Raw genomic sequence first — 14030 nt, 5'->3', positions numbered from 1 at the left:
CAGAGATGTGGCTACAGTTCATCTACACATCCTTAAACTGCGTTCGCCCCTACTCCTCCAATGCTGCTTCCTGTAGAGTTAGCTACGTAAAAGCCAGTTCAGAAATGCTGCAACTATCAATGTGCTCTGTAGCTGTGGCTTGGAGCGTGGAGTTATGCAGTGCAGTGATAGGCACTTACAACTGTCCTATCCCCTGCAGCAATCCCCAGCTCCAAACTCAGTTTATACTGACATAAAACACAACTGAGATTTCTGTCTTGAGCCAGGATCTGCCAGTCTATTTCTCAGCAGCACTGGCAAATCTCTGGCCTACAGTACTTATGCATCTTGACGGCTGAGTGGAGCTTGCATAGTCACATTTTCAATCCTGATCCTTCCAGTTTCCTTCCCCATAGTTACAGGGTAGAGTTTGTAGATCTCCGTTGTTGATACCAGGGCAGCTGCCCAAATTGCCATTAGCGGAGAGGTAGACGGGGTGTGGTTGGAAATCAGATCCTCTTGGGAAGAGTTTCATGAGAGAGCAGAGAGTACCTCCTACATGTAACTAACCTCCTGGATGGATCAGTATCTTGTGGCTTTCTGCTCATGCCTTACTTTATTGCAGAAGTGGAGAAGTCTGATCTAGAGCAGGGAAAGAGGGGGAAGCATTTGGCACAGAGACAACTGAGATGCCAGAATGCCATCAGGAAAATATGATGAGGTCTGCTAAATTTATTAATTTTAAATCATGCAAAACAGTACAAGATGGTATTATGCCTGAAACAGCAAAGGACTGCCTGTATTCACTGGTCCAGGAGATCCTTTCCAGAGCCATGTTCTTGCATTAGTAAAATGGCCTCTCTAACAGAGGCTAGATGTAAGGACTGCTTTCTAACAGGAGAAAGAAGGTAAGTGGGAACTATTTGCCCTCAAAATGGGCCTCTAAGAAGTACACATGGAAGTCTGAGCCTGTAGCCCTAGGCTCCCTCTATAGTCAATGGAGAGAAATAAACATCTTGGTATGATTCATGTTATCCTGAGATAGGTGTCTAAGATAGGTCAGATGAATTGCTCTCTGGAGATGCTGATTGTTCTCCACTGACTGCAAAGGGAGCCTGGGGTGACTAGCTCAGACTTTAACAGCTAACTTTGGTAGATGAGATCAGGCCTATCAGAGAGCCTGTGGAGCAATATTGTTACGACAGAGCAAGAAAAAATATGGTGGAGACTTGCATCTCCGAGGTATTATAAATGAATATGAGGGTCTTGTTCTGTTCTTGCTAAACCTGGAGAAAAACTCACATAGATTTCATTAGGCACAAGATGAGCTTTCTCATCCACAGTAGTTACAGGGAAAAAAGAGTCAACCCATGACCACAGTTACATTTGGGCTTTCTTGAGAGAAATAAGACATGGAACTTATCCACAAAAGGTCTAGAATCCAAAATAAGCCTAGTTGCAAATATAGCAGTGCCCAGCATCCCAGATGAAACTGGATGTGACCTGAATCCCACATGTCATGAAACAGACAAATGCCTCCTCTGCCCTTCATGTAGTCCCTGGGAGCAGGAGTCTTCTCATCAAGAGCTGGTCTCCCTGGATTCCCTCAGTGATTGATGGGGAGATGTAGAAACTTCAGGGTGTGAATAATGTAAGCCTAACTGTCTAGAACACATCAGATGAATCATGCCCCAGAGGACCCCAGCATCAAATGGAACTCCCTTGAACTGTCTTGCTGTCTGACATAAAGGACCCAAACTTTTGCTGCTTTTCTGCAGGCCTCAATTTTTACTTTTTAAAAACTGTAAGTAGCAAACAAAAAGCTCAGTTCCGGAAGAGCTATTCTGAATCTAGCAAAGGAAAATATAGTGGTTGGTCATCAACACCAGAGTAGTGTTGCATTAGATATGAAGAGACTTGTAAAAGGGAAGGTAGGTATATTGTCTGTCTCTTGGTGGTATGTCAAGGCAAGATGTCCTTTGGGAAGAGATATCATAGTCAAATCCAGATTTTGGTTTCATTCCAGAAGTCCTGAGGGGAAATTCTCCAGGCTGCATCATGCAAGAAGTCTGCTTGGATAATCTGACAGTCCTGGCAGGCTGAAAACATTCAGTGTATGCTCTACTGTGGGAAGGAAACAGGCATTTGAAACCCAGAGATCTCATATCTCTACCAGTATAGCACTATCGTTGCTGCCTCTTTCCATTGCTGAGTGACCTTCAAGAAGATTATTATCATTTTCTGAAGGGCACTCTGCCATGTCTGTAAGACAATGTCATCTGTGGGAACATTATGAGTGAAGACAATAGCAATTCCTTACATTTCATGGTCTCCCTGGAGAAGATGACAGGGAGATACCACCTGGAAGACAAGACATCTACCAAATTGAATCATGAAGAAATCAAGTGGTCTTGAAGACTCTCTATTTCTTCCACGCTCATGCTGTTAACTTCACAAACAGAAGCCGTATCAAAAAGGACATCTCTTTGCTGGACAGGAACAGGGTTAATCCAGGGGAGCACAACACTCACCACTTTTGTGGCTCTCATCACTTGCCTTCTAACAGGGTCAATGGCCAGTAATTATTTCTGGAATGAATTCATGCCTCCACGCCTCTGCATCACCCATTAGGCTCTCATTTGTCCAGTGGAGAATTTGATATATATCCTCAGAGGGCACATCCGATGGGTGCAGACACTTGACAAAGCCACAGGATGCGCGCTTACCCACCCCGGCTGGTTCAAACCCCTCAAACGCCGGCAAACACCCCAATGTACAAAAAGGGACGGTGTGGCTTCCCAAGGTTGCATGAGTGTTAAACTCTAATAAACAAGCCGCGTCAGAGAAAGCTGAAAGAATCTGAGCCCTCCCCAACAAAACATTTAATCCAGTTTGGCGTAACCTTTGACATTATTAGGGATCGCAGTGACCCTAATCCAATCAGATTGATTAACTAAAGCGGAGACCCCATAAGCTGACCCCCCTCTGGCCTCTGCTATTTAGTCCTGACCAAACAGTGGGAGAGACGTGCCGTATTTACACCACAATGGGTCTGTGCTGAGAACCTGTTTCATTACAGAGCGACTTAAACTCCCATTACTCCATCAATGTATCATTCTTCAATAGTTCATTAAAAGCTGCTCCTCCACAATAACTATTAACCATTTCTCAGTCCAGCTGGCAGGTTTAAAGCCCCGGACAGTCTTTAGCAGAAGGAGGTGGGAGTGAGTGAAAGAAATAGATAGACAAGGGCTCCCTTTTTAAATTTAAACGAACTGGGGGCTTAAATAGTTGGAGGTAATTTACTTTTGTTGAATGGGGGGAGGAGAGGGAGGAAACTTTTATTTTGACTTAATTATGTGCTGAGGTCCTTTAAAGAGACAGGGCCATGATCAGCTTTTATTGTATTACTTCTCTTGAGATTGGTTCATATTACTGCCCAGATGAGTTTCAAAGAGAACTCGCACAGCATTGAGAGATTATAAGATGCACCACAACTTAAACACGAACAGCGTCTTCATCCACTACAGCTAAAAGCAGGGCAAAAGACACAATTCCCAATATATTGAACTAAAGTTTGAGATGGCAAACACCTGTTAGGTTGCACCATTGATTTTCTTTTGTCAGTGGTGGCATATCCCTCTTGTTATATCCTCCATGGTTTTGTTTCTGTATTTTTAAAGGTAACTCAAAAATATCGCTTATCCTTGGGAAACTGAAAGATACAGCAAGTGCTTTAAAATGGGCTGTGGCTAAGGTGAACGCTTAATGTCCTGTGTCTATGGCACTGCTTCACACCACTATGATCCACTGCTTCACACAGTACAGGCGAAGAAACATGAGAACATTTCTTTTTCCTCTAGAAATAACTCTGAAAAGTTCAAGTGAGAGGTCCTTTCAGCTGTCCAATAGTTGAGATTTGAATTTCTGGGAAACTAGAAATTGTATGAACTGTAGCCTCTTCTCTGGAGAAAAGAAGGCTGTCTGCAGAGCTCATAGCAACCTTCCAGTATCTGAAGAGGGCCTATAAAGATGCTGGAAAGTGACTCTTCATTAGGGACTGTAGTGATAGGACAAAGGGTAACGGGTTAAAACTTAAACAGGGGAAGTTTAGATTGGATATAAGGAAGAAGTTCTTTACTGTGAGGGTGGTGAGGCACTGGAATGGGTTGGCCAAGGAAGTTGTGAATGCTCCATCCCTGGCAGTGTTCCCAGGTTGGACAGAGCCTTGGGTGAGATGGTTTAGTGTGAGGTGTCCCTGCCCATGACAGGGGTTGGAACTAAGTGATCTTAAAGTCCTTTCCAACCCTAACTATTCTATGATTCTGTGATTCTATATATGACTGACAACCAGATAGGTAGGTTTAGGTAGAGGGAGAGAGAGCAGGTTCACTTCTTTTCTATATAGGCATTCTTCTTTGCTTTCCCAATAGTCTAAGTTACTGAGACACCTATTTCCCAGTGCTTTGCAAGAAAGACCCAACAGTGTCACCTATCTGAATGTTTCTCCGTGGAGCTGCACAGCTGCTCATATGTTCCCCGAGACCACAGAGGAGGAGAAAACCCCTTTTCCAAAAGCCCTGTAGCAGTTTCACCTCCTGCTAATGCCTGAATCATTCCCCATCATAGTAAAGAAAGTGACTCTGTTCCCTTTGAATGGGGAATGTTTATTCCTCAGCCAAGGACCTGCAAAACAGAGTAATCAAATAGCTGGATTGGATGGGGGATTTCTCTTCTTCCTATGTTCTCAGTGATATATGAAGAACTAGAGGGACATAGGGCCAAACCTGTCAAGTATTGCCTCCAAGTAGCAGGAGATCTGGATCACCATTCCCTTGTTGTCGAGCTCATGAATACCATTACTGTTAATATGATTAATTAGGCCTGGCTATGGAAATGCAAAAAAGATACATATATAAATAGACTTGTAGCAAAACCATGTGGGATTTCTCTGCATAAACAGGCTGATGGGAAAAAAAGAGTCCAATTTTAAAACGAGATATCAGAACATGGCTCTTAACAGGACCAAAGTCTGGTGACAGTTTGGCACTGCTGAATCACAGCTCAAGCCTAGCCCTGAATTAGCAATGAGATACCAAGGCAGCAAGGGCAGCCCAGACAGTGGGGCAGCCTCAGTGAGATTTGGGCCTATAAAGTATTTCCTGAAGGCATTAAAATCAGTCCTTGCAATGAAAGAATTGCAGATAGTTGTGTAAAGCACAGGGGAGTTGCTTTAGTGACTGCACTGGTTTGTGCTGGGGGAGGACAGGGTCCCTATTGACTCAGAGGAGAAGCTGCAGTTAAGTCACTTGGGTGAGATAAAATCCAAGCTGCAAAATAGAGTTTTGCTTTCTTGTTTCCTTTCCTTCCTTTTCTCCTTCTCTCATTCTGGGTAGGAGCTCAAATATGCTCCTACCCTGGGGGATCTGCTGCACAAGAATGTGACTGAACTGTTTTTTTTTCATCCCCCTCCTGCTGTAGGTGAAGCAAAACTGAAGGGTGGTTTGATTCTCCCTCAAGGAACAACATTCTTCAGTTATGAAATCGTCCCAGCCTTCTTTCCCTCCCTGAGCCTGGCTACCGAAAACTGCAGTCTCAAGCATGGACAGACCTTTCATGTCGACACCATTGTGAGATAAAAGCATTGGGCAGCTTGCTGGACTGGGGTTCCTTCAGTGGGCAAGGAGGTGAGGACTGCTTTCCTCATGCACAGAAGATGTCAAGTGTGTAAACCAAGACCATCTGGGAGCATGAGGTGCTCCTTGAGGACATCCAGCCTTGTGACGAGGCAAAGACATTGGGTTATCTGTTACACTTACTCCCTGTGCCTAGTCAACGATCTTGTGCAAGTCATGCTGGGCTTATGTGTATGGGGAAAATATCAGCTTGTCTCTGCTGGCTAATTCAACTGCTCTACTCACCCAGGAGTGATGCATCCAGAATGGTTGTTTTAATTGTATGCAAAACATTGTGGTATGATACTTTGAGATGGGCATAAGTGCACCACACTAGAAGCTCTTACAGGCATAATTATTTTGGGATGACCTCTCACCACTAAACCTGAATAGTGACACCAGCATTAATATAGTGCCTCAGCTCCACAGCTCTAACGGGGCTGAAAATGAGCTGAAACAACCCCTTCTCCTGCTGGGTGCATGCGAAACACCTCTTATTGTTGGTGGAAGCCCTGCCATGATACAAATCAAGGCTCTGATCTCTCTTGGTTGCCCTATTTTTCAAAATTCATGCACGACAAAGTGCCCAAATCTCTTCTGAGTAATACAGCAGGGAAACAACAAAGAAAACCCTTATCTCCAGATGGCAAGTACTGGAAGAACATGCCCTAAGGTGGGTGAGGTCAGCTACATACACTAACTCAGGAGATTCCCTGAAGCTATCCCAGATCGTGGAATCATATCATAGAATCATAGAATGGCTTAGGTTGGAAGCAACCTTGAAGATCATCTAGGAGTCTAGGAGGAACCTTCAGATAGAGAAAGAAAGAAAGAGAGAGAAAGAGAGAAAGAAAGAGAGAAAGAGAGAAAGGCAGTCAGGCAGACAGGCTGCACTTCAAAAGGCATACTATAAGGGCAAAGAAAAATAAAACACTTCTTATGGGCTAAAATAGGTTCCTGCCAACTTATAGAGGGAAAGACAAGATACTCAAACTTAGCCAAGGTATATCAATGGGCGCTATGTCAGAATTAGTTGTCTGGATCATCACTCTGTCTTAATTTGCCATTTTCATAACTAATGAAAGAAGAACCATTAATTGATGGTGATTTCCTCAGGCCTTTGATCTTCACTGTATCCCATTATGTTATCAAAACTGATGTTATCTGATAGCTCCTAGGAACTATCCCCAACAGCCGACCATTTCCCCTCCATAATCATGGAGAGAGCTGAAAATGCAGCATGAAATGCCATGGGGTCAGAAAAGGAGCCAGACATCTAGCTTGACCACTGAAAACACAATAAACCTTTGTGTTCTTTCCAAGGGGCATAGGATCATAGGATAATTCATGTTGAAAGGGACCCTGGGATGTCTCTAGTCCAACCTCCTGCTCCAAACAGGGTCAGAGATGACGCCACTCTCTGTGCAGTGCCAAATGGGGCACTTCCCAGTTCTCTGGGTTACCTGTACAATCCCAGTAGGACTGAGGTAGAAATAGTGGTTACCTATGACTGGATGTTTCCTGTACAATGGATTTGGCGGGTACACCCTTGTTGCATTTGGGAGCCACAGATATACTTTCTGTCCCTGTTAGAAAGTTAGAAAGTCCTGTCTCCTGCAGCCCATTTTACATGATACTATGAGAAGCAATCGTGTTCACAGTAGGTTTCTCAAGATCTCTGCTGCTACTCCGTCATGGATGTTGCTGTCACCAAACCAATAGCACTGCACTCACCTTTATCTAGCACGGGCCCAAAGATGGCTAAGCTGTCATTGACAGTTGTGCAGTTCCACCTCCTCCCTCGAAATTGATGTTGGCATTCCTGGATCCCAATCTTTACACCTTCTGCTACACTGGGCATGATCTCCACATAGTTCCGACAGAAGCGCAGCTGCTTGGGTACAAGTCCTGGGATGCTCCCGCAGAGGATGGGCTGAGTCCCTAGGGAGGAATACTGGTGACCAATTGCCAAGGACCTGAAAAAAAATCAAGGAAGAAGAGATGCTGTCAGGCTGGCTTTCACCTTTGTACTTGGTTCACAAGAATGGGTACAGAAAATCAGCATCTTCAGTTCCTCTGCATTCCCTGCTCCAGAAAACATCCTTTCCACTATCATCCATCCCCAGAACAACTTCATCTCTCTCCTGAAGTTCCCTACAGGCCCAACAAAGCAAGAAACTCTACCTTTAATATCTTCCTTCCCTTTTCTTCATTCTCTTAATGCCTTAATTCATCACTGTGCTTCTGCCCAAAAATGCTCAGTTCGTACAGCTCAGCTCATTCCTTTGCAACCAGAGGGTCAAATCCATATTTCTTTTTTTTGAAAGCCAAGCACACCTTTACACGAGCAGGTAGGCTTTACAGAAAATTTGGTAGCTGAGGAAGCCTGGGGATTAGACAGTCAAAAGTGCTTTCAGAGCTACGCAAAGTAGTAACTCTAGCAGTAGAAGTCACCATGCTTCAAGTCTTTGGAAGGGAACACCACAAATTGACCAACCATCATACAATTCAGCAGTGTGCTCTATATACTTGAACCTTACCTGGTAACTTCTGTGCACTGAAACTGGCCCTAAAGACTCAAGCAATTTGGACCTTGAGAATTTAAAAAACACAGCTCTGAGCTACATGCCGTAGGAGTGCCATGTAAACTCACTACCATAAGCAGTAAAATTTCCGGTGCTATAGAGGAAAGACGATGAAAATGTAGCCCTGATAGATTAGAAGCTACTTGGGTAAAACCTCTCCTATGGATCTGATATCAATGCTATTCTCATGTGTAAGGAACGGTATTCATGTTACTAGAAACATTCATGCATAAGTGCATGCAAGTTGGGAGCCATGCTGGGCATTTTGGTAACATCCTGGAAGTACAGTCTAGAAAAGATTTTCTGCTGTTTAGCAAAGCATTTCCACACCTGCTTAATCCAAGCATGTGCTTTGCAAAGCTTAATACTGGGGCTTTCTGATCAGGTTGAATTGTAGGGCTGTATTTTCACAAAGTAATGCCAGCTTTGCTGTACTGTCACAAGGACATGGAGAGCCTGCTTTCACCATCAATCTGTAAATTGCTTTGGTTAAAATGAGAAAAGTGAAATAAAAACAAACAAACAAACAAAAAACCCAAAATACAATACAAACAAACACCAAAATAAAACACCCTAACAAAACTTGAGTGCAAATTCTGTGCTCAGACAAATGGAAGTCTGCTGAAAGAAGTGTCCACGAACCATTACGTTGGTTGAAGCCTTAAAGACAAACAAGTCAGCTGTGCAGAGATCAGAAGATATGTGGCTAATTAGATAGTTTTTTAAAAGTGTTTTTACTGGTGCTTCTAATAATAACCTTGATTACTAAAACTAAAGGGATTTTTAAAGTATAATTTCCTTTTCTTCAAATTAAATCTCTAGATTGACTTTTCTACTCAGTGTTAATGACAAACAGAAACCTGCCTGGGCAGTGTGTATTTCTGTTTACATTAATTTTTGCTGTGTGGTTTTCATCTGGGACCAGCCTGGCGTATTTGAATTATCAACAGGGCAGTCAAGGAATATGATTCGTTGTCTTTTTCTGTAACCAAAAAGAAGTATAAGAATTCTAACATTGATGGAGTTAAGAAGAAATTAGCTTGACTTTAGCACTTCTGCAGACTATGATAAAAAATGGTTTAAGATGTCTGTCCTTTTTATGGGAGAAGAGTCCTTGCAACCAGTTAGCTCCCTTCCTGGTGGGTACGTGGTCAAGAGGCTACAGAAGTGAAAAGGAAATGAACATTCAGATGATCTGGTACCACATCTCAGTGGTTTTGCTAACTGTGCATGGAATAGGCTTTACATGTGAGTCCTTTCCAGGCAAGTAGGACACACAGGCATCCATTTCTGGATCCCAAATAATTCTAGGTAGAAGTCTAGAACCAAGATAATCAGCTCAGCCAAGAATGTGCCCTCCAGTAAATTGGCTTTAGGTGGACAAGATAGGAGGTGACTGGGAAAACAAAGGATATTCAGCTGATTTCCGAAACCTAGACACCTTTTTTCACGTCAGCTGCACTTCAGGGAGAAGAATAACTTCAGTTAACATTAGAGGGCAATTTATCTTACCCCAGGGAGGGAAGATGGAACAAATAACATCACCTCAGCCTCCAGAAGTGGCCTCTTTCCACTCCGTTAAAACAGGGAGGAAGGCAGCTCACACTGACCAGGAACTGTGTTCATGCCAGTTGCCTTCTGATGTCTGCAACATGGACATCTTCAGCTGATCTACTCACCCCAGTCTGCTTTTGCAATGTCAGTGGAGGGAAACAGGCACTTGCAGGGCACGATTCATCTGCCCATTTTAGATGTCTGTTTTGGAATGAAGTGAATCATGGCCTTGCCTCCATTGACTGTATTGGCTAGACTATCACGACAGCTTGGGTGCCTGGATGAGTGGGATATGTCTGCATTGTAAAAGTCTCCCGATGAATCATGCCATGATACCTAGCAATTGGGATGGCTAAGTTCTTTGGAAAAGTCCCACCCAGGAAAGCTAAGTGCTGTGTGGAAGCCCATGCAAATAGCTCAGCTGGAAGAAGGAGGCAAGTTCCTGCAGGAACCCGCAGGAACCCACAGGAGAAGACCAAGGGAAGGACCCAGTTAAATTGTTTTTCTTATCTATCTAAATAGCTTGATGTGGGTTTTTCTTGAGCTTTAGATTAATTTAGGAAGCAACTAGTGGCAGAAAAGCACCTGTGATATGAAGCCCATGCCAAGCCAAAGGGTGTTTTCATTTTTACTGCACTGTGTGCATTTTTGTTTCATTGGTGTTACACAGAGAACACTAGATCACAGTTTCTGGACTAAAGACACCTTCTAAAACACTGCTTCAGGCTTCAGAGAGTTTGTTGAGAGTCTTGCCTCTGTGGCCTTGTTGGGAATGTGGAGTCTCAGGGTGCCACATCTCCAAATCTTAACCCATTCAAACCTCTGAGCACTGGGAGTTAGTAGGTATTCACAAATGCCAGCTTCAGGCTCAGGAGGTAGACGGTTCTATCTCTGTAGACAATGGGGAGGGATAGATGCCTTCATCGAAGCCTCCAGAGCAAAACACTAGCTTAGTTGCTCTGACTCATCCTTCGGAAAGTAGTTCAGCCACTGACGGGGAGTCCAAGCTGTGGACATTGCCCGGTCTCTAAAGCTAACTTTGTTGGAAACATCTATGTAGATTGTTCTGACATCAACTAGAATCACCAGCGTTCTTTCCAACACTTTCAAAATGCCCTATCCAGTTCCCACCAAAGATAAAGTATCCACTGAGATAGAAACAACCCACTGTAGGCTCCATCCACCATGTTGTGAAGACAGGAGGACTCTCTTAAGCTATTTCAATGGGACTTAGATGAAGTTTTAGGATTCCCATCTCATAAACTTAGTTACGTAATCAGCCAAAGTCATGCCTGTCTCTATATTTTTTGGTGGTTACTGCAGTGGTAGAGTGAAAATACCAGTCATAGGAAGAAGAGTTTATAGGTTGGTGCCCTCAGCCATTCGTTTCCGTTGCTGGGAAGATCATTGAAGATAAAAAAAAATAAAAACATGTAGAAATACTTTTAATTGCGTTTCACACTGTTCTCAATACAGTAGGGAAACAGTCACACCTTGCTTTGATCTGTGTTACAGTCTGGAAAGTTTTTAATCTGCAAAAGACAATCTCCTGCAAGAGTCTTGTTCTCAAGGTGTCAACAGGCACTGAGACAGTGTAATGCAAATTTGGCATTTAATGGAGGAGTGTGTAGTCACTTGACTTTCAGCTGACGATACAGGGTGGAATCTCAAAACATCTCTCCATGACCAGTGCCTCTGCTGTTAAACATAGCTAAGCACAGTCCTTTTCCTAGCTCACTTGAAGACCCTAGAGTGTGATAATATCTATCAGAGCACCTTCTTTTGGTCTCTACTTTGCTTCCAGCTTCCAAGTGTAAACACTTTCTCCCTTTCTCTAAAGCAAATTTGTCTTTAGGGGAACAAGTTCTTTCAGCTTCCTGCCATTTTTATTGATCATGAGGTATAAGCTTTATGAACCTTCCAACTATACCTCCCCCCCAAGAGGCAACAGCTCAACAAACAAAACCTTTAGGAAAGATTGTGAAAATCTATAAAGATCAGAATCTCATTTCAGTGTTACTCAGCTCCCTAGCAGCTCCCATCATTCATTTTTCTCACTGATTCCAATAGTTAAATCTGTCTTTTGCATTTTTCCACTCTCCTGCGATCTGCTTCTAAACTCTCTTCTGTATGGGGGCAATATTGAAAATGTGGTGTTGAGAAATGGCCCAACCATCACCTATTGTGGTCTGACCAGACATCATCTTCAAATTTTTTAAGCACCAATATTTCCTGGATGCATTACACTAACCTCTTCTTTTCTACTGGATAATTCATGAAACACTCAAGTTTACAAACACACCCCCGGAACAGGTACTGCTCAAGTTTGATTCAAGGGAAAAGGTCAAAGAATTGCTCTTCTTAAACCAATTAGCCTTTTCTTCCCATTAGCTCAGAAGGAGCCATGAAAACATTCTGTATGTCCACAGCCAAAGTTCTTGGCTTATCTTTAAGCCTTGCATGCCCTGAAGTGTTTAATTCAACCTTCAGTGAGCATTTTTCTTTGCCAACACACCTAGAGAGCTCTTCATTTCCCTTATCTCAATCTATCTGCTCCTTCAGCAGAGCTATTGTATATAAGTACCTGGCCACCTTCTTAATAAATTACATGTACCCTCCCTCTTGGAATGGACAACCCAGACAGTTTATGAGGAAGAAAAATGAAGGAAATTTATGCTCATAGCTTTTTCAGAAATAGAGAAGGCTTCAGTTCTGGATGACCCTATAGCACTCTACTGACTTTCCAAGGTCACTACCTTCTCATTATGGCTGTCAAAAGTCCTTGATACATCAGTAGCAGCATGTAGAGACACATATACCTACTTGCTTCTTCCTGAATTCTGGTATTCTTGAACTCTGTGGGAGCTCTATTTTGCTATTCATCTTGGAGAGGCCTTTAGCTGGCTCCAAGTGCTGCTGAGAGGTTCCTCAGTGGAGGTCCTCTTGGGGTTCCCAACACAGGTAAAATAACTGCATTTACTAACGTTGTACAGCAAGGGCTTAACTTGTCTAATGACCCGGGATAAGACCCAGAGAGCACTTAAATCCCCAGTGAACATTGAAAACTCAGGAATAGCAGTGAATCAGCTCCTTTTGTCTTACGCAGATGCAAGGTGGCAGCCAGTCCTGCTGAAGAAGTCAAAGGATGTCTATCTGCTTATGATAGAGGGGATTTTTGTTCATTTGCAGGTGCTCTTCTTCCACGCTTTTCCCTTGAATGGAATCGCCTAACAAGATGTCACACTTCCTCTAAATCTTTTCTTTTAATCTGCTCAGATTTCCAGAGGTTCACCTCACTCTTTTCCTTTTACATTCATTTTGGCTGCCTCTCTTTGGTGCCACATCTAACTTTGAAGACGAATCTCAGACACAAGATATGGAGGGGGCAAGATATGCAGAGTGGTCTACCTAAAAAGATGCATACTCACAAGATGTCCTTGGTATTATGACACTAAAATATAAAAATGAAGAAGGTGGCTGGAGAAGTCTTTGTAAGTTCTGTCGAGCTATAAGGAAAACCCATCAAGGGTTGTCTCACATCTCCTAGTATCAGGCCAGAAAGGTTCACAGGGAAGCTGCTAGCAAGGGATGAGTAGGCAGCCTAACCAGTAGTGCCCTAACCATAATCCTCATGCGTTGCTAAGGTCAGCCATCATGAACTTCACATCTCTGAGGCTGCCTAAAAACCTATTTGGGCGTAAATGAGTAACAAGGAGGCTGTGAAATTTCAAAACACTGGAGGCTGCTATGAACAGCCAATGGCATCTGAATGTTCAAGAGTCTCATGGGATAGGTTGTGTAAATCAGCCTTGATTCAGTTCCCACAAACCCTCACCACACAGGGATGGTATACCTGACAGAAGAACTATGATGCCCACCTAGCATGGACAACTGGAAGCTGGGAAGGGCGAAGAGACCAAACACAAAAGATGTAGCTAAGCCTACTGTCTTTTACAGTCTGACAGCATACATCAGTTCCCAGTCTCTGCAAAACTCTTCTGTAGAGACTTGAACCACCAGTCCAGAGGCCGGATGGGTAGACAGGCAGAAAAAATAATAGATCTGCTTTCATTTAATGGCATTCTTTTTCACAGGAAAACATCAGTATTCTAGCATGCATTGTGGTTATTTTTCTGTTTTCCTAAGAAAATGAAAATGAAACCTGGAGAAATTTTAGAATGGAAAGAAAAGTAATTGTATTTGCCAAAGCCCATCATTTCAGATAGAAAAGGAAATA

At 43.1% G+C, this 14030-nt stretch overlaps 2 protein-coding genes across 2 annotated transcripts in view; one reads left to right on the top strand and one right to left on the bottom strand.

The window, feature by feature from the left end:
- Positions 1 to 14030, top strand: part of LOC134156151 (5-beta-cholestane-3-alpha,7-alpha-diol 12-alpha-hydroxylase) — a 540007-nt gene that overhangs the window by 449150 nt on the left and 76827 nt on the right. The gene's annotated exons all lie outside the window — the stretch shown is intronic.
- WNT3A (Wnt family member 3A) overlaps positions 1 to 14030 on the bottom strand; it is a 90701-nt gene that overhangs the window by 32988 nt on the left and 43683 nt on the right. Inside the window, exon 2 of the mRNA XM_062603904.1 lies at positions 7389 to 7630. Coding sequence (XP_062459888.1) covers positions 7389 to 7630 — 242 coding nt within the window. The remainder of the gene's footprint in view (positions 1 to 7388; positions 7631 to 14030) is intronic.

The sequence above is a fragment of the Pezoporus occidentalis genome, unplaced genomic scaffold (assembly GCF_034315485.1).
Source record: "Pezoporus occidentalis ecotype Australia unplaced genomic scaffold, CSIRO_AGI_Poc_V1 ctg82, whole genome shotgun sequence".
Classification (NCBI taxonomy): Eukaryota; Metazoa; Chordata; class Aves; order Psittaciformes; family Psittacidae; genus Pezoporus; species Pezoporus occidentalis.
Note: the sequence above shows the minus strand (reverse complement) of the source record. Positions and strands in the feature narration are given on the sequence as shown.